The sequence below is a fragment of the Neolamprologus brichardi genome, chromosome 12, assembly GCF_056152115.1.
Source record: "Neolamprologus brichardi isolate AB-2024 chromosome 12, ASM5615211v1, whole genome shotgun sequence".
Taxonomy (NCBI): domain Eukaryota; kingdom Metazoa; phylum Chordata; class Actinopteri; order Cichliformes; family Cichlidae; genus Neolamprologus; species Neolamprologus brichardi.
This window is the reverse complement of record NC_142115.1, coordinates 3,481,484-3,506,063: the sequence shown is the minus strand read 5'-3', so window position 1 is coordinate 3,506,063 and position 24,580 is coordinate 3,481,484. Positions and strand designations below refer to the sequence as shown.

The following is a 24,580-nucleotide window of genomic DNA, read 5'->3' as shown; positions in this document are numbered from 1 at the left end:
AACTTATTTTAATTCAGTTGTATTTAATGTAATTTCTTCACTTAGGCACCAAGGCTACCTGGTTATGGGAAAATAATGGTAGTTTGAGTCAAATGTTTGTCCCTTCACAAAATTAACCCTATAGATTTCAAACTTAAGCTTCCCCAGCCTTTGTTCCAGTTCCAGTTTTATTTTAAGTCGGATCAGTTCTCTAGCATTAACATTGCACAGGGGAGATGATCTAGGTCATTTACGCTGTAATTTTTCATTAACTCACAAAAAATAAGGTGCTTATATATATATATATATATATATATATATATATATATATAATTTATTTATTAGGGGTGCAACGATACACAAAATTCACGGTTCGGTTCGATACTTTGGTGTCACGGTTCCATATTTTTTTGATACAAAAAATTTTCATGCTTTTTTAATTTGTCATTTATTAAAATTATAAATATATTTTTTAACTCAAAAGTACAGTTTTTAAATTTAATGTTGCTGAAACAACAAAGTAATAAAAAAATAAATCTACCTGATCGAGAAATCACTCATCTTTGGAAAAGAGAGTTTATTACAGAGAAATGTCTCTTTCCAAAATAAAAGCTATACTATAGCTTCTTCTGGGCTATATTCTCAGCAGCATATTAAACATATCAGGTCCCCATAAGGAGAATCATGTGCTAACGGCTGTCTAAATGACTCGGGTAAAGTTTGTAGCATGCGTGCTTGTTGTTTTTGTCTGCTTCCACTTGTCTTTGCACTAGGATGATGTCTGAGTAAATGTGCAGTCATATTCGTTGTGTTCCCACTAGTGCTGTCAGCGTTAATCTGAAATGACGTTAACGCCACAACACGGCAAATCTCCGTTAACGAGCTACCGCGGGTCGCCCTGTGCGTGGGGCTGGATGGCCAACACGTTAACAAGCTAACTGCGCTAACACACTAGTTCCCACCCATGTAATTGAGCATTGCCGACATACTGTTTTACTTTTGTCTATGACGCGCTTACCTTCAGGGTCATACTTCACATGAAGTCCAAAATAGTTTTCAATAGAATGAGGGTGGGGGAGGTTCAATTTACTTAGCTTCTGTCTTGCTAGCTTGTGCTGCGCTCAGTGGATCTGCACTCGACAGTGCAGCCTAGGCGGAGTAGTCGAGCGCAGATCCACTGAGCTCTCAACACAGACAGCATCGTCAGAAGAAAAGTTGATAAAATAAATTAAAAATTGTTCGATACATATGCATACCGAACCGAAAGCATTGTATCGAACGGTTCAATATCGATACAAGTATTGTTGCACCCCTAATATATGCATATATATATGCACAGCTGGGCAAAGCATCTATATGACAAATGGCAATCACTAATTTCACTAATTATGTGTGGTGCCTTGTAGGCTCAATCATAAAAGCTTGTTAATATTGCACAAGATACGCTATACAAGCCAAAATTCATTCTTTCACTCTCACATAGTTTAATTTTAATTTTTATATTTAGATATTTTTATTCTCATGTTTACACATATTTAACACACACATTGCAATATTGTGCTCTCTTATACATGTATTTGAATGTACATATTTACAAATTTTCACTCTAACATACATGCATTTTCACTTATGCATTCCTACATTTTGCTCTCATTTACATGCATTCAATTCAAAACTGATTCATGTTTGTGGCTGTAATGTGACAAAATGTGGGAAAGTTCAAGGGGGCCAAATACTTTTGTTAGCCACTGTATGTTTCTACCTCTTCTTCTTTAAAGTATTACAAGAATAAAACATATCTGACAGGCAACAATAACCCTCATGTTAAGTGAAATTTGCATTGGTTTTTCATTTAAATCATTTGATATTTCCAAGCCATTTAAAGGGTTAGGACGGGTGTTCAATCCAACAATTCAGTCTCCAACTCACACATTTAACCTGCGTGAAACAATCTTTTTGAAGGCTCAGATGTGCCGTACAGTGCTTGACTATGTAGTGAAACAAAGGCTCTGCTTTTACTCTGAAGACATTTTTACTGTAGCAGAATGCATGACGTGCTTTGCTTGACATGCTCAGCAAAAGTGTTGCTCTGAGCACTTCCTTACCTTGGGCAGATCTCCCTGTCATTCCAACCTTTTCCATTCATCTCCTTCTGTCCTTGAGCTCCCACAACACCCTAACCCAGCCTACACCTTCTTCACTGCTGGAATACACGAGAGCGATAAGATAAGAGACAGTGTGGAAATGAGGACGCATCTGCTTTTGACAGACGAGGCTGTGTCATCCTCCTTTCTTTATCTGCTATCTCGTGTTCCTTACATTGAGGCCGTTATTCATCCACATCGGTCCTAATCACGCTCAGTTGCAAATAGCAATGAGATTTTCCCTTCTACCAGTAATGACTCACCCAGTACAGCAAATACATGCTGACAACATCCATCACCGCTGGCTCCACAATGCCATTTCTTATATTCAAAGCAGAAGTCCTCTTGATTAATGATCTCTTTGACTACTTGTCTTTCAGTGCAGTCTGCACTTTTGTGGAGGTTCACACCAGGCTGTGCATGCATTTCAGATATTAAAAAAAAAATCAAGGAAACACAATCTATTCATATCTACTTGATTTAACAGCAGCATCACAGGATGTCTCATTATCTGTCCTACCTTTGCCCAGAATTGACGTAAAAGCCCCGCCGTCCTCCTTTCAAGGCTGCATTTTTTATTAAAAAATTTTAGATTAATGGATCTCAAATAGGGAACGATACTCAGGCAGAGAGTTATCAGGTAATGGGCTCTAACTACACCCTAAGAGCAGCAGGGCCCTAAGTGCCTAAAATAAGATCTTCTTTAATTCTGTATTAAACTCAATGCTGCAGACCGTGTGAGCTGCCCTATAGAAGTAGCTTTTTTTAATTCAGTAACTTTAAAAAAAAAAATGACCCTAACAGACCCCTAGCAGAAAAAAAAGATCTATTAGAACTGATGTCTTCAAATCTGCTTTGAGTGAAATCTTTCAAAGTTCTTCAAACATGAATTTTCATAACTATATGATCTCTATCTCTATACTATCTCACTATAGTTAAAATATCATTTAATAGCAGGTTGTGGACCCAATATGGGCCTCGCCAATGCAATTGCCAATTAAATTATTGCACATCAACACGTTCTCACTCCCAAAGCGTAACATTTTACGCTAGGTGACAAATCGTCAACACATTACGTTTTCCCACCACGACCTCGGAAAAAAATGAGGAAATATGAGAACCGTATGGACTCAATCTACACATGTTCGCTCTTTTTCTTCAAATCGCTCAGAAACACGCTATTTAACATCATTAAAGTCATGGTTAAGGTCAGGAAAAAGGTTATGGTTACGGCTAGGATAAGGTTAGGTTTAGGGCTGGAATACAGGGCTGGAACGTCTATTACCGCGGGAGCGTCATTGCACTGGATTTCAGCCATAACCCGCTGCGTACCATAAGAACGCCGAAGGTCTCCTTTCGCGTTCCACAGGAACGCCCCGGGACGTGACAAAACGTCGGCATGTTACACCTCGGGAGTGAGAACAGGCTCTGCACATTGTTGGGATTTTAAAAAATTGTATTTCATCACAACATTTTAAAACCAGTCAAACTGACATTGCAGTATGGTACAGTTTAGACCCGACAGTGCTAATTTGTGTTTGCTGTGTTATATAGGATAAAGAATCTAAGCCTGCAGTGCCTCTGGCCATCTTTAAGCGCATTAATCTTTAAATGTGCAGCCGTCCACAGTCCTTTCGCCTGGCTGTTTTACAGAGCAGCTCAGACATGCATATGTAGAGTAGATATTAATACTGGGCCAGTCTCCTGCCTCCAATAAAAAAATATGCAGGATTCAAAGAAGGGAAAGGTAGCCATGCAGAATTTAAATTCATTACAGGGTCGAGGCTTTTTTGAAGTAGATAGCGGGGATGCAGAGGCATGAACTGGAAAAGGATCAAGGCGCAATGTTAGATTCCTCACCACTTCTAAATGCATTTGCCGAGGACGTGGTTGATATGATACAAACGTAAAGGCAGCATAAAGCCCTGTCTTTTCAGTGCGTTTTGGAGGTTTGCCTGGCCTGTGCTCTGTGAAGCACTCAGTAAGGCTGCAGCCTCCTTTCTCATCTCCAGACAGATATAAACACTGAGCCGCTGCCAGACGCTGTGAGCGAGAGCAAAAACATGATTTACTTTATCTAAAAAAATATTTCCCCAGCCTTCAAGACCTCTGGAATTTATGTACCATTGAATTTAATATAATACCACTGCACCTGCATGGCATAACAATAAGCAGGAGGAGTTCTGTGAGATTACCAAAGGAGCCAATATCAAATATACATGTGGCAAAAAATACATAATTAAAAATTACAAGAGGATTTTTTAATCCATTCCTTAGCGTTCTGATTTCCACCAGTTTGTCTCTTCCTTACAAACACTCACCAGGTCACAGTGCAGCAGAGCATTCAACATTCATCAAAGTGTTGCTTTCTGAAGCATGTATTTCATTACAACCTCCCTGCATCGACAGCCTTATCTCCAGCGCACACTTACGGGGAGCTGCTGCTACGTTGTTAATCGCTAATCGTTAATAACCTGAGATTGCAACTGTGCAAGAGACTTCAAAACCAAATAAATATCAATTTCCTCCCCTCCGCAGTCGTTTGGTTGAAGTATGGCGTACAGTAGGTTCTAATTACAACATGCGCCTCTTTTCCGCTATCAATCCTGTTTATTTACATAGCGCGCGGAAGGAAATTGGTCGTCTTCGGAGCACAATGGACAACGACTGCCCAAAGGATGGATGGTTAGAAGCTCCAGGAGAAGATAGACTGCGAGCATTAAGCCGGTGCAAAACCGCATCAACCACAACAACGATTTCATATCCTCATATTAAAGCGGCGCAAAGCCACAGAAATCAGACTCCATCGCTCTTGTGGTGCAAAACGTTTCCTTATTAACTCCTGAAAAACAAGTGCTTCACCAACTTTTTTGTTTTTTTTTTACAATCTTCCTTTTACTTACTGCAGTGGCCAGCTGGGGGAGTGGATGCACGGACAGGGACAGGAGCAGGATTGACAAACTGGTGCGGAGGTCTAGCTCCGTGCTGGGATGTCCCCTGGAGTCTGTGGAGGTGGTTGGTGAGGGGAGGATGTTAGTAAAGCTGACATCCATCGTGAACAACCCACATCACCCACTGCATGAGTCTGTGAGTGGGCTGAGCAGCTCCTTTAGTCAGAGACTGAAACACCCTCGCTGCGGGAAGGAGCGCTTTCGCAGATCATGCATCCAACAGAAGTTAGACTCTATAACTCCTCAATCACGATGTCATAAGTCACTGGACACTGTGAACATCCACGGTCACCACTTCATGCATAATGGACCTTCCATGACCTTCCAAGCTATAAAGTTTATGTCTTCCATATTTCCAACTATATCCATAATCACATACTGTGTATGCTACCATTGTATATAGTGTATTATCTTACTTTTTTTTAGGGATGCACCGATACCGATACTGGTATCGGGTATCGGGACCGATACTGTAAAATGTGGTATCGGTTAACTCGTAAAAGTTAACCGATACCATGAACCGATACTAACTTATTTCATTAATCAGAGGGTGGCTTGTCATTTTTGTTGTAGTTTTTTAGATTGGCCACTAGGGGGACATCCCGCGCTAAACAGGCACAGGGTTAGACGAGTGAGACTGGCAGCTCCAGATAAAAAAAGAGAAACTGGAGGCTGCTGTAGCTAGGCTAAACAAAATGTCAGCAGTGTGGAACAGCCAACTTTAACTCGGGTTTTGGAAAAGCGATGAAAAATGTCAAGAGAAAATCCACGGGCAGTTAAAATAACAGAGGCTCTGACTCATTTTATCGCTCTGGATGACCAGCCGTGGAAAACATAGGATTGTACCATCTTCTCAGCATACTCAAGCTGCGATATGAAATTCCCAACCGCCCACACATCAGGGAGATAATGGTGCCAAAACTTTCTAAAGAGGTAAAGACAAGCAGTGTGTGCGCTGTCAGTCCTTGGTTTAACGGCACAGTGGACTGAGGATCCACGGGCAGATGGGGAGTTCGTTCGTCAATGCCAAATACTTTTGTTATTTTGTTTGTTTGTTTATAATATGGACACTCTGCAACAATTTAAAAGTTTATTTTATTCTCAAACCTAATTTGTATTTATTTTATTCCAAACAGAAGTGTTTATTTATTATTCTGAAAGCTCGAGACAGTGCCAATAGTTCAGTGGTATTTTGTTAAATTACAATGTGGAGACTCTGCAATAATTTAACAGAAGTGCTTATTTTTCACTTGAAATTTTTTTGTGGTCATTTTTATTAAGATTTTATTTTTTATCGGCAGAGAATAAAATAAAACCTGTCTTCCAATTCATTGCATTTGTGTGTGTGTGTGTGGTAGAAGTATCGGTTTTTGTACTCAGTATCGGCAAGTACTCAGATCCAAGTATCGGTATCGTATCGGTTTGAAAAAATTGGTATCGTTGCATCCCTACTTTTTTTCATTGATTGTACTTATTTGTATTTTTGTATTTCCTTCATATATCTGTACCCGAGCTGAGGTGACGCAAAAATTTCCCCGTTGTGGGATCAATAAAGTCTTATCTTATCTTATCTTATCTTACAAAGCTGATAAAAAGCAGCTGACACCACATAATTTCTATCAGTCACGAGCACTCACGGTGGAAGTAAGTAATAAAAAAGCCTCGAATGTGAATTTTAGCGAACTCTAGTTTGTTTTGAATCCCCATAAATCATGCTTATTCACCTCATATTTGTCTCCTGGTCACCCCCCCACACTCCCACCCCTGCAGTTGCTTAATGCCCCCCCGTGTTTGAGAACCACAGTCATAAACCAACATGCTGTGAGGGAATGGGAAATGACTAAGTGCGTGATACAGCATGATACAATTCTGTTTGCTTAAACCCAATAATAAGTTATGCGAAGCAGCAATACATTTCAGCTGCAAATGTACAGCACCTCCGGGGAATACCACGCCAATGAATCACAGCGATGCCAGTAAGAGCTGGCAGCATTGTCTCTGGCTCAGTATGCATAGGCACTGTGTACAAGGTCATTGAGGGATATTCACCACAACATCTAGAGGAAACATCCATCTCACTTATCACTGTATGTGTCATAGTGAATAATCACATTATGATAAACGGCTTCTCTTCCGTTTGAACAAATAGAAAGTGTAGATACCGCCAGTGAATCTGAGTAAGAGAGTGCGTGATGTTTGCAGGCATACAGTAGATAATAAATGCACACACTCTCTCATACACAAAGAAATCTAAGCGGCGTGAGCACGCTTGTAGGAGTTGGCTGTCATCTCTTCAGTTGCTATATTCCTTTATCCGGCGACTACTACTACAAAAAAAAAATCACAGGCATTCTGCTCTACTTTCCACTGACTTCTGTAAATAACACTTCATGCAAAAAGCAAAAACCGGAGCTGCAAAATGAAACAAAACTAACAAATCTACAGCTGCAGGTTGTCAAAGGAAGACGGAGGTGATACATCGGTGAAGGTGTGTGGAGCAGAAAGAAGAGAGCGTCGCACGGTGAACGAAATATGCTGAGGTGGCTTTGGCATGTGGAAGAGGGATGGATGGAGAGGAGGAAGGCTACACGGAGGTGAGTGGGGTATGTTGCATCATGACAGGCAAGTCTACTTCTGAGCAAGAACAGATGGGGAAGCAGATGAGGGAACCACTGGGGTGTCAGTTATCATCAGATATGCACCTAGGCATTGATGCAACTTCCTTTGTGAGTGCTGTTTCCTGCCCGGGTCGTGACACTTCTGGGCCTGTAGTTCCCATATGGGCCATAAATGGCCCGTCAAGCTTCAATAACCGCGGCTTATCAAGTCATCTCTTGGTAAAGGTCCCTTTGATTGCTGACTAATGTTGTGGTGGGATGTTTATAGGTCAGGCCCACTCTGACCTTTGCTGCTTTAATTTCATCTTAATGAAGCAAAACAGAACATTCTGATTACATTATGCCAGTTTACAGAATAAACACACAACGTTCCCACGTCTTTTATTATAAAAGTTTCACCTGTGAGCAGAGAAACTTTACTGGTAATCAGAGATCCGATTACTTTTTTCAAGTAACGAGTAAAGTAAGGGATTACTATTGCAAAAACGGTAATTAGATTACCGTTACTTTCCCGTAGGAACGCTGCGTTACTGCGTTACTAAAACCGTGATTTTTTGCGAGAATGTCTCATGACAGTGACGTAAGCGAGTGCGACGTTCGTGTCAACAGCTGTGTGCAGATCAACAATGGATCATATATCGAGTGCAGAGAGAGTATGAGCGTGCAGCGTTTAAAGCGTGGAAGTACTGACCTTACTTTGAGTTTGATTCCATAAAAAGTGACAAAAACATTAGTGTCCGTTGTGCGTGGGAAGAAAACTTCTTTTTACAGAGAAAAACCCCTAAACTTCCAAACAAGCACCGAGTAGCTACGACGTAATGGGAAACTCACAGAGAAACTCGCGGATTCTTCCACTGACCGCGGCACACCTGCACCAGGGTAAACCTCCGCCTACCCCACTCCTGCTTTACAGGTGAAAATAGAGCAACAGGACCGCTAGTCTTTGACTTTATTTATTTTCTGCTGTGTTTTACTTGCATCTATTTGAAAGACTGAGTGTAAACACAAAAAATATTTTATTTTATGTGCTGGAATGTGCAGAAAATAGGTTTAAATGTTAAACTAATTTCTTCCAGTCAGAGAATGTTGCAGATAATTAAATTTTTGCTTGATGCATAAAGTTAAAAGATTAAAACTAATAAAACAAGTTTTAAAAAGAGACTTTTCCATTTGATTACATTTTATATGATGGATTATGCAGAAAAAGTAGAATTGGGCTGAAAGATCTATCGCTTTATCACCTATTCAGGTTGTAAATCGTGTTTTTAAAAAGTAACTAAGTAACTAATTACTTTTGAAAATAAGTAATCAGTAAAGTAACGGGATTACATTTTGGGGGAAGTAATCAGTAATTAGTAACTGATTACTTTTTTCAAGTAACTTGACCAACACTGCTGGTAATATAATAGTAAGTTAATATTGGAGTTTATATTTGTTCTAAAAGAATCATTGTAGTTGCTTCATTTTCGGAAAATCCTTAAAAGCAAATTCATAAGTAAAGCTTAACACAGAATCACATACTGTAGTAGTAAATGAGCCCAAGGAATAAATAATGATTGTTAAATGATCATCAAAATCAAAATCATCACATAAAGAAAGACGAGTTTTAAAATGCTGTTTAAACCAGAATGACATAGAAACAATGTGCTGCATAGCCGACTGGATGAACGCAAAGATGATCTGGAGCATCTGTGGCAAGTGAGACAAATGGGCCATAACAACAGCAAAAACCCCAAAAAGAAACAAATTCAATTGTAACTTTGGACACTTTGTTACAGCAGCCTGTCACAAACACACATTACTTTTCCAAACTGAATTGTGAACATAGATTTTGATCCATCATGCAGTGCCATCTGGAAAAGATTTGGCTGGAAAAAGCTTCATTTGTCAGTGTGACTCTGGCTACGTTCACACTGCAGGTAAAAGCGCATCAAATCCGATTTTTTTGACTCTATGCGACCCATATCCGATCATGGTATGACAGTGTGAACGGCACAAATCCGATATTTTCAAATCCGATCTGGGTCACTTTCGTATGTGGTACTGAATCCGATACATATCTGATGTTTCAGAAAGCGACTTCTGTTTGAACGGTCAAGTCGCATTAAATCCGTCTTTTACATCACTGACACAAGACAGATGCCAGAGAAGCGCCCGAGAAGACATTGTGAACGCTTCCTGGCCATCCAGTGTAGATGTCAGTGAAACTGTTGGGAAGACAACGTTGGAGAAACGTGAACATTTTATTTGTTCTGTATAATCTGCAGATTCTGACAGAAATCTGCAACTATCCTTTGAAGCACCGCTCCTCTAAAACAGCAATAAGGATCATTATTAGGTTATTTACATTATTATGTAAATAACAAAATAACTTAAAGCAAAAATTGGGAAACATAAAGTCCGAAGTCTTTATATTAAGGGCCATCTGTCAAACAATACTGTTGCTCTGGGTCTAAACTGAGCGCGTTGTGTGTGACGTCTTCTTTTGCGCATGCGGCCGCTTTGAGCGTTCACACTAGAGCGCGTTTGCTGTCGCATTTTATTTGTAGTGTGAACGAGCAGACAAAAAAATCAGATTTGATGAAAAAATCGGAATTGAGCATTAAGACCTGCAGTGTGAACGTAGCCTATGATCCCAAACACAGCGCCAATGCAGTAAAAGCACGTATGATTGGAAAAACACACAACATCAGCCATGGACTGACCTCCCCAGAGCCCGAATCACAACATACTGAAGCAATTTTGTATCATCTTGACAGAGAATGAAACAAAAGCCAGCCAGCATCCAAGGAAGAACTTTGAATGAAGCCTGTTTAAAGAAATTACAAGAAAGATTGTCTACAAGAGTTCAGGCTGTGTTAAAGAATAAAGGTGGTCATACTAAATACTGACTGTCATCAGTTATGTCTATTATAATATCAGTTTTCATCTTATTTTAAAGAAGTGAAGAGAAGAAGTGAAGGAGTATTTACTTGATTATATATTGCTTACATTTATTGTTCTAATTGTAGAAGCATTGAATACACTGGAAATATCTGAATGTCATAATTATAAGCAAGACTTGACTTATTTGGCAAATTTTGGGAGGTTTGATCAACAGTTCTGCTGATTGTAGAGACATGTGCATAATTTCATGTGTTTTTCTTTTGACCAGTTTATGATTAAGAAGACAGCTGTCACAAATCTGAATAGCACATTTGGATGTGTTTACATTTCTTGCATCTATTTAGCTGTAAAGATCGAAACGCATTCAGAGATGCTGTAGACTCAGTCCTCATCTTCTTCCTTGTCCCTTTCTTGACTCTCAGGCAGCTTCCAGGGAACAAAGCTTCCTCCGACACTGACGGCACGACAGGCTCAAATTAGGTGCCAATTACATCTTTTTGAGTTACTTGTTTGCCGTTAAACTTAAGCAGCAGGCAGACATTGGACTGAGACCCCCAGAAGTAATTTCATATTGCAAAATGAGCCCAGAGCCCTCAAGTAAAATAATTTTGAAATGCACAACATTTGAGCTACCTCTTTAATTACACTCACTCGCACATTTCACAGTGGTTGACTCGCTCTCACTTGTCGTAAGTGTGTATTTGCTCGACAGGTAATGCCATATTAGCCGGGCTGTCTTTTTTTCCAGCTCTAACCAAAAGTGATTCTTACAATTTAAAAAAGGAAATGCAAAAAGGAAAAGGATTACCAGCTAGAAACCCTTCTGCATAACAAGCGCCACTGTCCTGAAAAACGCTGCCTCGGTTAGAACCTCGCCTGGAGTTTTATCAGAACGCTTAGATCAGACCAGACTGCATAATTGAGTGATAATAAATTTACATGACATCCCTCTGTTCTAAAAAACATAAAAAGCAAAGCACAAAGGTGAGAGAGGACAGAGAAACGGCTTAGACCTTTTCAAGTTAAACGTGACCTTACCAGCCGGTGTTGAACTCGACGTGAGCGTCAAAGAAGCCGACGACGGGAGCCGTGGCCGCGTTCCAGCCGTGTATACGGGCCCGGATCAGACCCTCCCGCTTGCTGTTTCTCACAATCTTCACGAGGCCTGGGTAGCGCTTGTTCACATACTGATCCAAGTTGAATTTCAGCTCCACTGGAAGAGATTAGAGAGAGAGAGAGCCCTCCTTTAAAAGACACCCACATGACAACAGGAAAACATTAACAAGGTCGCTGTAGTCAGTGAGTTTTAGCTCAGAAAATCCCTTCTTTCCCCTTTCAGAGTGTTTAACTTTTAGATTACACCTAAAGAGAAATAGTGATCACCAAATGCAATCAGTTATTCGTATTACTCACTAAAAAGCCATTACTTGTCTTTACTAAGTACTGATCAGCAAGAGCAATCAGCAGCATTACTTTCTTAGCCAACCCAGCTCTCATCAAACGCACACCTCATCTACTCGGAGTTTGAAGCTTTACTCAGTGATTCATGAATGTGTGCTTATCAGTGACTGAGGTTTGCCAGCTCAGTCAAACAGAGAGACAGAGCCTAACAGAGTCCTGCCCATCCCACAGGTAAAGACAACTGATTCTGGTGACTTTACATGTGGTCATGGTGCCTCCTGGTCAGTTACTTCTGCTAGGAGACCAAAAAAAATCAGAAAAACATGATTATATACCTCCTTCACCCCTCCAGTGTGGTATGATGTACTACAAATGGGACTAAGGTACCCAGAACAAATCTGTGTGAGCTGAAAGGCTGAGCATACGAGAAATAAGACCCGAGGCATCAACAAGAAGAAGAGGGAAACATCTGGGATCCTGACACTAAATATGTCGACTTGTGCAGCAAGCAGTTTGTCACCAAGTCAAATATCCAGCTGTCAGTTTTAGTTTCCTGCACTCTCCAAGTTAAACTGAAGCATTTTCACATCAGTGTGTACTGGCTGTGAAATACATCAGCTTTCTTACAGCTAACTCCACAATGTCCGATTCTCTGTTGGGACCCTGTGTAAAAGGGAAATAAAGCCAAAATGCAATGAACTGCAAATTTCATCAACACACATTTTATTCAAAATAGAACAGATCAAGTCTTTAAACCGAGCAAAGGTACAATTTTAAGAAAAAATCGAAACTCATTTTGAATTTGATGGAAGCAACACGGCTAACGAAAGTTACGACTGAACTATGCTTACTGTGTTTACCGCTCTCATCTCTCAGCAACAGTCTGCAAGTGTCTGGGAACTGAGGGGAGCAGCTGGTGGACTTTTAGACGAGGAATGTTTTAAGCTGGTGAAAGGATCTGACCGCAGGCGGGAACGTTAAGCACTCAGATTCTTTTGGTATGAAGCCATGTATTTGCTAAATCTGCACTATGCAGCAGTATGTGGTCGTGCACCATTGTCTTACTGAAATATGCAAGTCCTTTTCTTAAAAAATGCTGTACAGCACGTCTAGATGCTTTTCTAGATGTGCAAGCTGCCAATTCCATAGGCATTAATGCAGCTCCGATGAAGGACGCTTCTGAAATGACTGCTGAGATTAAGCTGGATGGCCTCTCTGCTCTTTAGTTTAGATGATTTGTGCATGTTTTTCAAAAACATGCGACTTTTTCTTTGCATGCAGGGCTTTAACCAACCGTGTTCCTGAGCCTCTGCACTGATTTCCTCAACAAAATCATGCCTGTTTTTAATGTCTCTTGCACACAGAGATTACTCCAGATGATCGTAATCTCTTGATGATATTATAAACTGTAGATGATGAGATACTCAAAATTTTTTACGGAGCCCCGCAGGGGACATGGGAGAAAAAAAAATTAAGACGGACTTTTGCGAGATCTCACAAAACAAACTCGGGATCTCGCAAAACTTTTGCGAGATCTCGCAAAAGTTGAATTCCAACAATGGCGGCAGCTACTTAGTTGTAATATTACTCTTTCTGGGTCACAAAATACACTTTTAAGATATTTTGAGGCGTGAATGTAGTTGTGTAAACGTCAGATACCTGCTCGGTTTACAAGACATCACATATTTGCAAAAGTGCTCCGACGTTTTCGGAGATCTGACATCCACTAGCTCGAAGCTAACGGGAGGTCGAGACCTACTACAGCCGGGAGGAACGCCGCTTTCCCAGCACATCGTGCCTTGACCTCCCGGTCGGCTTCGAGCTGGCGGCCTCCGAAGAATGCGGCTAAAACTTTTGCGAGATCCCGAGTTTGTTTTGCGAGATCTCGCAAAAGTCCGTCTTAATTTTGTTTTTTCTCCCATGTCCCCTGCAGGGCTCCGTAATTTTTACAATTTTTATTTTGAAGAATATTATTTTGTATTTTCTTCTTAGAAACTCTCGTCTTTAGCAGCATTTACTTCTCCAGCCTTTTGCTGCTCCTATCCCAACTCTTTTAAATGTGTTTCTGCGATCACATTCAAAACAAGCCAATAATTATTTTTTCATGAAATATTAAAATTGATCCGTTTAAACATTTAATGTATGTTCTGTGCTCTATTGTGAATAAAATATGTGTTTGTGAGATTAGCAAATCATTGCTTTCTGTTTTTTCACCTACATTTTACACAGTCTCATATGATAACATCTGCTATAACTACAGCTGTCTCGTGCTATCTTTGTCTTATCAGATAAATGATATTTATATGAATAAAACTAAACTGAGTTGAATCATTCAGAACTTGAAATGAAGTTTGAAACTTGAAAAAAAAGCTCAGTTTTCTTCAGTCGTATTGCTTCCATTAAAGCATCTTTTAGAGGGCAACGGTGGATTTGATGTACTCGTTAGAGGCTTATTCAAGACAATCAACTTGCAGCCATTGCTGACTTGCAATAAAGGGGATACCAGCAGAATATTGCTTACTTAAAAGCATTGCAGGCTTTCTCAGCATCAAACCACGGATACACTGAAGGTTTCAAAGCAGACAGAGCACAGCAATCTAAAACATTTAGTCTGATAGAAACTCGATCAGTGGAATCCAAAGTGTAGTAAGACAGACCAAAAGTGGGTACGCCATTAGAAGATCAATACATCAAGCTTTGATCATTGATACAGAATTTGCAAACCAAATACAGGAAGAATCCAGAAAGCCAAAAGTAAAATGTCTGATAGTGGTCTGAGAGGACTAAACACAAGAAAGAGGAAGAACAGTAAAACCCTCTGCTTTGCATCTTTGTGAATAATGTGACCTTGGTTTTAAGTTGGACAGTGATTTTAAATTGGACAACCAAATCAGAGCAGTGGTGAAGTCCAGTTTCTATCATTCAAGGCGACTGGCTAGAGTAAAATCTTTTCTTTCGAGGCAGCATCTTGAAACAGTGATCCATGCTTTTATTTATTCCCGCCTGGACTGTAACTCACTTTATGTGGGGGTCAGTCAGTCATTGCTCTCACGTCTGCAGCTGGTTCAAAATGCGGCTGCACGACTCCTAACAGGAACTCGAAAAAGAGAGCATATAACCCCCGTGCTGGCCTCTCTGCACTGGCTGCCTGTGTCTTTTAGAGTTAATTTTAAACTTCTTATGTTTGTTTTTAAATGCCTTCACAGTCTTGCCCCCACTTACCTCTCTGAGCTTCTTCATCAACACATACCCTGTCGGTCTCTCAGGTCAGCTGACGAGGAGCTCCTGGAGGTACCGAGATCCAGGAGGAAGCTCAGAGGGGGCGGGGCCTTCTCTATTGTGGCTCCAAAATTATGGAATAATTTGCCCATGCACGTTAGAGAGGCCCCTTCACTGTCCACTTTTAAATCACGTCTTAAAACCCACTTTTATTCCTTGGCTTTTAACCTCAGCGAGACTTAGTTTCTCTTTTAATTGAAGCAGTTATTTAATTAATGATTTCACTCTTCTTTTATTTGGTTTTTACTTATATCTCATGTAATTTTATTTTACAGTTCCAATGTACAGCACTTTGTGTCAGCTGTGGTTGTTTTAAAGTGCTTTATAAATAAAGTTGTTGTTGTTGTTGTTGAATAAGGATTCATAATGAAGCAGAACACTGATTCTGAGCATACTAAAAACATGCTTCCATTCAAACAAAAGGGGAGCATATCAAACACAAGAATACTTAGAAATTCATCTTAAATTTTCCAGTAATTGTTTCATTTAATTAGAAACTGCTGGAAAACACGAGCTTTTCCTTTAATATTCTGTATAGACAGTGTTGGGGAGTAACGGAATACATGTACCGCCGTTACGTATTTAAAATACAAAATATGAGTAACTGTATTCCGTTACAGTTACCATTTAAAAAGGTGGTATTTAGAATACAGTTACTTTGTTGAAATAAATGGATTACACGGCGGTACTTCCCTGTTTCATATTGTGGCGGGTCAGGACTGTTTGGGTTTTGTTTGACAGCTACGTTCTGTTGTTCCAGGCGGCAGCGTTACGGTTGCCATGGTTACAGGGTGACGCTCTCTCTCTGCGTGTTTCCTGGGTGAGAGAGCGCCTGTTGTTTTTGTGCTAAGCTAATAGGCAGAATGCTACCGGTATAGCTCTAAAGAATGTAGCATCATGGGCAGTGTAGTCCGTGCTGCAGGGAGAATGGACTGCCATACACGTTATGTGTGAGGGAGGGAGAAAAAGGAAAAGTACGAGCTGTCATCGAGCAGAAACGGGAGCTGGAAGCATGTAAATATAATAATAACCACTGCAGCCAAGAAGAGAGCCTGACGAGCCCAGTTGTAAGTAAGCTATTAAGACTCGACTGTACACCGTGTTCGTGTTTTCCTCCGAAAACAATAAGCTCTGTTGGAGCAGCCTTTCAACGCCTCTCTCTGTCTCTCGCTAGCAAAGTTGACCCAGACAACAAAGTAAAGCTAGTTTTCGGCTACGAGCCCGACACAGAACCCACCGTATTAGCCAGAGGTCCCTTTACTACGGTTCGGAGCCGCGGACCTTCAGTAACAGTAATAAATCACAGCAATAGTACATTCATGTAGTTGTAAACAGCATGATAATATATTAAGTAATCCAAAGTATTCAGAATACGTTACTCTCATTGAGTAACGTAACGGAATACGTTACAGAATACATTTTGGGGCATGTATTCTGTATTCTGTAATGGAATACATTTTAAAAGTAACCTTCCCAACACTGTGTATAGATTTATAAGTACATTCACTATGTTAATGTTGTGTATTTCTATTCTAGTCACATGAGACCAAGTTAACGATTTCTATACAAGTTACTGTAGTCCTAAGGCATTCCTTGTCTTTATTCCAACTGGATTATAATATTGTCTCTGCTCTGCTCTCACGGATGAGGCTGGCTGTCATCACTGGAAACAAAGTTTGATGGGTAAACAGCCAGTTGTGCAAATTGCTGTCTGTGTTTCGTCGGAGGATAGATGGCTGTTTGAGCTTCTCCTCTGGGTTACTGCTGAGCGCTCCACTTTCTGAGGGAGAGATTAATAAGGAAGCGTGTGGCACATCGGCTCTGAACAGCATCCACACCTAGCTTCTGACTTCAGCTCACAACATAAATCAGCCGGTGAAAGTATAAAAAAAAATGGCAGTCTAATCCCCTGTGTGTCATTGAGGAGACATAGTGAAGGATTGTCAGGAGTCTTTTTCTAGCTGAAGGTCCTAACATACAGTGGTGACTGCTGCAGGGAGAGAGGGTGAATTTGCTGGTATCCTACTGGCCCTCGAAGAGACAGAAAAAAGCACGAGCATTTAACACTAAATTAACCTGTAATCCCACTGACTGCAGTACCTGCACACCCCTGAGGCTTTTTCCCATCATTTTAATTTCCATGATTTTGTCATTTAGTTCCTAATGACTTCATATCATTCGTTTCTAGTTCTATTTTACATATTGCTTTTTGAAAGTACCAGTATGGTGAGGTCCTAGGGGAACCCAGTCAAAAGTATCTAATTTTGGAGATTTAATAGATGCCCCTCATATTCGCCACGGGTCCTAGCTAAAGAAAAAAAAAAGGGTATTCTTTCATTTTGTAGACAGATACAGATGCATTAGATACAACTTTCCTAATAGGCAATTTGCAAAATTGTCTAAGCTAGAAGGCATACTAGTAGGTTGTACTTATATTGCAGCTTTGCCCCTGCTCTTATTTTGACACCGTGGTACTTTTGCCACTACTACAGCTATTACTGAGCAGTCATCTGAAGCATTTTCTGTAAAATAATTACTTTTTAATATTTGTGACTGTGATGACATACATCTTTTCTGTGTTTGTAGTTGTGGCGGGGCGTGGTCTGAGAGATGGACGCACCTGCACAGCATCTGCAATCCCAACTCTCTGGCATAAAAAGCTGTGCTGTCTGTCTGTGGTTGTTAGAGATGGTGATGTGTGCAGCTAAGCTGCAAAGCTGCAGCCGCTGTGTGCACAGCGTCTAAGTTAATAAAGCAAGTATGCTGAAAAGCATTGAACTGTCAGGTCTGCTGTGGGTCATTTACAGCAGTAAACTATTTGAGTACCTCCTCTGATGACACATATGAGGTGGTCATTTAGAACATTCATCCTGACAGGGTGAGATGATTTCGATTAATTTGAATCAAAATCACTCAAATTAAAAGTCAAGAGAAAAGTCAATGATTTTATGACTTTTTTCCCCATTTATAAATTGGTAATGATGTGCACCATGGTTGTGTAGGTAGGTGAAAAGTAAGGGTGCAACGATACACAAAATTCACGGTTCAGTTCGATACTTTGGTGTCACGGTTCAATATTTTTTCGATAAAAAAAAATGTTCATGCCTTTTTAATTTGTAATTTATTAAAATTATAAATATATTTTTTAACTCAAAAGTACAGTTTTTAAATTTAATGTTGCTGAAACAACAAAGTAATAAAAAATAAATCTATCTGATCGAGGAATCACTCATCTTTGGAAAAGAGAGTTTATTACAGAGAAATGTCTCTTTCCAAAATAAAAGCTATACTATACGCTTCTTCTGGGCTATATTCTCAGCAGCATATTAAACATATCAGGTCCCCATAAGGAGAATCATGTGCTAATGGCTGTCTAAATGACTCGGCTAAAGTTTGTAGCTTGTTGTTTTTGTCTGCTTCCACTTGTCTTTGCACTAGGATGATGTCGGCGTAAATGTGCAGTCATATTCATTGTGTTCCCACTAGTGCTGTCAGCGTTAATCTGAAATGAAGTTAACGCCACAACACGGCAAATCTCCGTTAACAAGGCTGGACGGTGTCAACACGTTAACGAGCTAACTGCGCTAACGCACTAGTTCCCACCCATGTAATTGCGCATTGCGTGGCACATCCGACATACTGTTTTACTTTTGTCCATGATGCGCTTACCTTCAGGGTCATACTTCACATGAAGACCAAAATAGTCCCAAAGGCCACATCTGAATGAGGGTGGGGGAGGTTCAATTTGCCATGTTGCAACGACCTTAGCTTAGCTTTTGTCTTGCTAGCTTGCGCTGCGCTCAGTGGATCTGCGCTCGACAGTGCAGCCTAGGCGGAGTAGTCGAACGCAGATCCACTGAGCGCTCAACACAGACAGCATCGTCAGAAGAAAAGTTGATAAAATAAATAAAAGATTTTGTATTGTTCGATACATATGCGTATCGAACCGAAAGCACTGTATCAAACGGTTCAATATCAATACGAGTATTGTTGCACCCCTAGTAAAAAGGTCCTGGGTTCTAATCCAGCATCAGGGCCTTTCTGGGTGTAGTTTGCATGTCATGTTCTTCCTGCGTCTGTTCTTTCCAGGTACTCTGGCTTCCTCCCTCAGTCCAAAGACACGCAGTTAGTGAGGTTAGGTTAATTGATGATTCTAAATTGGCACTGTGAGTGCAAATGTCTGTCTGTCTCTCAGCACTGCGACACGCTGGCGATCCATCCACGGTGTACTCATCTCTCACCCTATAGAAGCTGAACTCTGAATAAGATAACAAATAGATGGATGGAAAAGGTAACGATTGAGGAGCTCCCACAGAAGAGGGAATGTGTTTGCTATGCATCACTTTGTAGCAGTTGGTCCCTAACCACCACCAGATAACTGCTGTCTCCAGTGTATTGAGAGGTTTAACTTGGGATACCCCCACTCCATGTAACCAGCAGTTACTGTGCCTGTCATAACTTGAAGGTTGAATGTTCACATTGACTTCCTGTGGTCTCTGGCCACTGCTAGTCACTTTCTGTGTTGATGCCCCTTTAATGTGTCCCAAACGGTAAGAAGCATTTCATCCTGCAAAAGCTGGACTTATTAAAGTTTGTCTTTTTCTCTTTCATCTACTTTTTATCCAGCTCTTTAAAGGATCACAAAGGGATGGATACAGACGAAAACATTGTGGGAATTTAATAATAACATCACGTACAATAATTCATGAACTATAAGGTTTGTAGGGTTCATCTTATTGAATTTAAATCAGTCACTGTTAGAAGCTGCATTGTAAAGCACCTCAGCAGCTTAGTTCTGATTGCACCCATAGCAGGTTTCGGACCTGTGCAGTGAGGCTCCTTCATCATCAGTCTACCCTGCAGCTACAATACAATAAAAGCTATTAGGGTGTAATAATTACTAGGCTTTGCTGGAAAGAAGAAAAGTTATGGGACTCTCTCTGATCCTTGCAAATAAAACGCTGGAATGCATCCATCGGAAGAGAGTTATGGAGCTGGGAATACATTTTAAAGTACTGGCAATGCAACATGGCAGAGGATAACTATCCATCATACTGTGAATTTAAATGAATACATACTCTACTGTGCAAGGAACACCACGAATCCCTGGAAGTCATGGGAGATTATAGAGTGCTGTGTTAAGGGTGGATGATGAAGTGTTACTGAACATTCTTTTTAAAGCCTGAACATTCGCTCCTTCCTGCTGTCCAAAGAGATGTCTAACTGGCAGTCTATTAAAATTAACCCCCAGGATTTTCTCCTCCAATAAGACCAGCCTCAGACCACCTCTTAATTATGTTTTTGTCTGGCGAAGTAAAATGATCACCTTCAGAGGAAAGAGATTTAACTTGTGCAACACAAACCACAGGCCACATTCTTTTAACTCTGGATTTATTGACTTGTCTCCGACACCGATCCCCGAACAGGCCAGATATCGATCGCTTTCATCAATCATGAGCAGAATAGTAAAGTTACCTAATGGGTAAACTGGCTCACCACAAGTAATGTGTTGATGGATTAAATATTAAAAAAAGGAATCATGTGCTTGTCATCCTGACACGAAAGCTTCCAGCTGAAGCGCTGCGTCAGAGTACAGTACGGTTCGTCACTGTAAGTGGAAAACGTTTTTGTCAACAGACTTCAGAGTTGCAGAAATGATTTGTGCTGCAGCATGTCAGCAATATTGAGGTCACCCACCTCTCGCACATTTATTGGGAACAGCATGACAGCAAACTGGTTGGTGTTTGATCTTTTCCTCTTCTAACGTACCTGATCTTAATGTCTGTGAATCTGCTTCATTTAAAATTCTTATCGCTCAACATCTTGCTTGATTTTCTCTGAATAACTGACAGATGAATTGCTAGAGATACTGTACAGCTTGTTTGCTGCAAGCAATGACTGAAAGCTGTAAAAGTTGTGGCAGGCAAAATGCCTTTTGACATCGTTAGGGGAAAAAAGTCTACGCTAGTCTTTCAATATATTGGAAGTGAAATGAGAGGGAACTAGAGTCCTGTAGCTACTGTAGGCTCTGTTATCTGGATTTAGAAAGCCTAGAAAGTTTTATCAGTCCAGACTAAAAGGGTAAAAAGGTTAACACAGGAAGTAAGACGTGGTGGTGCGATGGGCCAGAGTTTCCCCTGAGAGAGCACGATTGCAATCCCAGGATAAACCTGTAACGCCTGAACCATGAAACAAAGAACATTTACATTTTTTTAATTGTTTCTTGAACCTTTTATGAAAAAAGAAATAAATAAACATCAATTTGCATGAGTTTTAGTTAGAATCATTATTATTATTGAGCAATTTCTTCCTGTTTTTGTCAGGAAAAGAAAAATGAAGCTGATTCAATTCAATTCAATTCAATTCAATTTTATTTATATAGCGCCAAATCACAACAAAAGTCGCCTCAAGGCGCTGTGATGACACAGACGTCTCAAAGACTCACACAAGATCACGTCTTACACTTGGGTGAGACTGAAGTCAGGCGTATGACTTATTTTTAAAACAGGAAAAAAAAATCCATGCACACCTTCACCACCATGTGTTATATAGGACAGTTTAATTTAATTTTTTATGTTCCCAGAACTTATTTAAGATAACTAAGTTAGTGTCATGGTCCGCGGCCCGGTGTCTGAGGAGCTGATGGGATGCCCACGCCCACGGGTGTGGCTGTTAACTCCACACCTGCATCCCATCTCAGGCGATTATCAGGTGGACTATTTGATCCAGCCCAGCCAGCTGCTCCACGCCAGTCCGTTAGTCATCTCACAGCGGTAACAGCTCGGCGTGTTTTTGAGCCACCTGCCCGTCTGGAGTTTGGATCGCCTCCGGTACCAATCACCTCTACTTTCCTGGAGCTCCCCCGCGGACCCTCACCCCTCCCTCCGGCTCCCACGACCCCGCTTTGACTCCTCCCACAGTCCCGATTACGGCGTTCCTGCGTAACTCATCCCCCGGTCCCTTGGTTTTTCTAGTTTCTCGCGTGTTTTCCTTTGACCCTTCCGGGGCACCTTTAGTTGAAATAAAGTTTATTTTTCGTACTCCTGTGCGTGTTGTCTCTGCTTCTGGGTCCAGCTTGTGTACTGAACTTCGGTTCATGACAGTTAGAGCGACGTATTTATTCTGAGTAGGGCAGGGTAGCATGAGGAAACTCTAAAATCACAATATTTTTTGGCTACATCACAACACACGATGAATATCATGATGTGTTTAAATAACATTCAAAAACAAATGTTATTTTGAAGCATATAGTACCTAAAATTGCACTGGTATAATCATTCAAATTGACCATTCCATATTTGTTTTCTACTTTGAATGCAAAAAATCTGAATGAATTAAAAAACATTTAACCATCAGCTGCACACAGATGTTTTCACAAATGGCAGTATTGTCACAGTAAATCTCTATCTGTGGTTTTAACAAACAAATAGCAACAATAAAGCAATAATTCACGAGACAAAAGAAAACAAGTGAAATTACAAAGGTGATCTTTTTTTGATTGTAACATATAAGAATTATAAGACAAAAAAATGTAGCGACCTCAAATGGTGATATGAAACGACTGACCAAGAACAGTCACAGACGTCACAGCTGGTTTATTGAACGTTTTCTGTGTGGGGAGACGTTGATATGCAGAGTTTAAAACAGTGATAACTTTGCAATGGATGACTTTTCAGCTGGTGGAATAAATTTGCTACATTTTGCAGCAATAGTTTCAACAGAATACAACACGCATGGCGATTTATACTCGACGGTTACAATAAAACCATTTGAACCATCATACTTGGAAAAACCAGCGATACATTGAGTAAATTTGATATATCGCCAACCCCTTTTTCTGAGACTACTAGATGCAGTTAATAAAGAAATGGAGTTCTGCATTGTGCGAACCTCTTATTCGTATATTTGTTTCACGCCTTTGCTGGTGGGAGGAGCTTAGAGCAGAGAAAGAAAAGCTGCAGGAGGAAGGCTGTGTATCTATTTTTCTAGATTTCTGCTTCCTGCTGCAAATTTAACCAAAGAAAACTCTTGTTCCTTAATTATTTCTGCAAATGAGGACTCAGTTCCATTCAAACAAAAAGAAATGTATATAATTGTGTATTCAGTGCGTTTTCTTTGCCTAATTAATCGTCTGTGAGAGGAATTTCTTGCTCTTTGCTAATGACCATGGCGTCTGTTCTGAAGCATAAATCTGATTTAATGTATGCAACGTTTAAAGCAATTCAGTATTGACTTGAAATGTATATTACAAGCTGTAATCAACATGGCTTTCAGTTTATATCGTGTTTTCATTATATGAATCATTAAGTTATCAATTTATGATGGTATCTGCTGGAATTTAATACTGTAGGCCTCATTGAGTCTTTCCTTGCTGCTAGCATTATGAACAGCTATGAACTGGAGTCATCCTGACTGACACACACGGCCACAGCTCATCAATGGGGAAGGGCACATTTAGTACAGCACACTAGAAGCAGTGCTACCTGTTATCAAACAAATGTCACAGTGAAGAAAATGTGTCGCCGTGGCTGGCAAACACGTTTCCTGTGTGTGATTCATTGCTCCAGGAGTGGCTGCGCCTCAGTTCATTTCACTGAGTTTTACTTAAACGAGCAGGGACAGTAAGAGGCAGCCACTAAAGGTCAAACAGTCCAGTCCGCATGTTAATTTTCTAATGTCACAGCACCGCAACTCCCAAGACACCGCTCACACATCTGCACAAATTATCATCAGTGTTGGTAAACACGCACTAAGAGAAGCTGATGGATGCGATAATGACCTGAAACTGACCTTTCATTACAGATGAATGAGGCAAGTGGTCAATTAAAGCACAGTGCAGTCACATGCTGTTAGTCGTGTAGTGTGATGTCTGCAGACTAACGTTAACCTCTTTTACAGCAGTTTTAGGCTACGTCCACACGTACACGGGTATTTTTGAAAACGGAGATTTTCCGTTTTCGTTTTAAAAAATAATCCCGTACACACGTAAAGGCAGAAATGAAGGAAAACGCTGCTAGGAACATACCAAAGCAGCAGGTGGTGCTATATTCCTAACCGTGCAGAAATGTTGGCCAATCAGAAGTCAAAAAAAAAAAAAAGTAAACAAAGCTGGGGCATAGAAGCAGAACCGAGTCGTATGTGTGGAGGGACAGTAACTGTGTGTGTATATGTAAGCATTTAAACACTGCAGAGACAAGTAACAGTAACAGTATTGTAGAAATTCATTTCACCGAAACAACGTGGCGCACAGTGTGACGTCAAAAAATGCGCACACCTTTGACGCTGAGTTTTCTCCGTTTTTCTCGTCCACACGTAAATGCAA

The 24,580-nt window shown here is 40.5% G+C and overlaps 1 protein-coding gene across 1 annotated transcript in view; it reads right to left on the bottom strand.

Annotated features, from left to right (window-relative positions):
* Positions 1-24,580, bottom strand: part of galnt9 (polypeptide N-acetylgalactosaminyltransferase 9) — a 120,040-nt gene that overhangs the window by 59,209 nt on the left and 36,251 nt on the right. Inside the window, exon 4 of the mRNA XM_087848892.1 lies at positions 11,617-11,791. Within this exon, the coding sequence (XP_087705018.1) occupies positions 11,617-11,791 (175 nt within the window). The remainder of the gene's footprint in view (positions 1-11,616; positions 11,792-24,580) is intronic.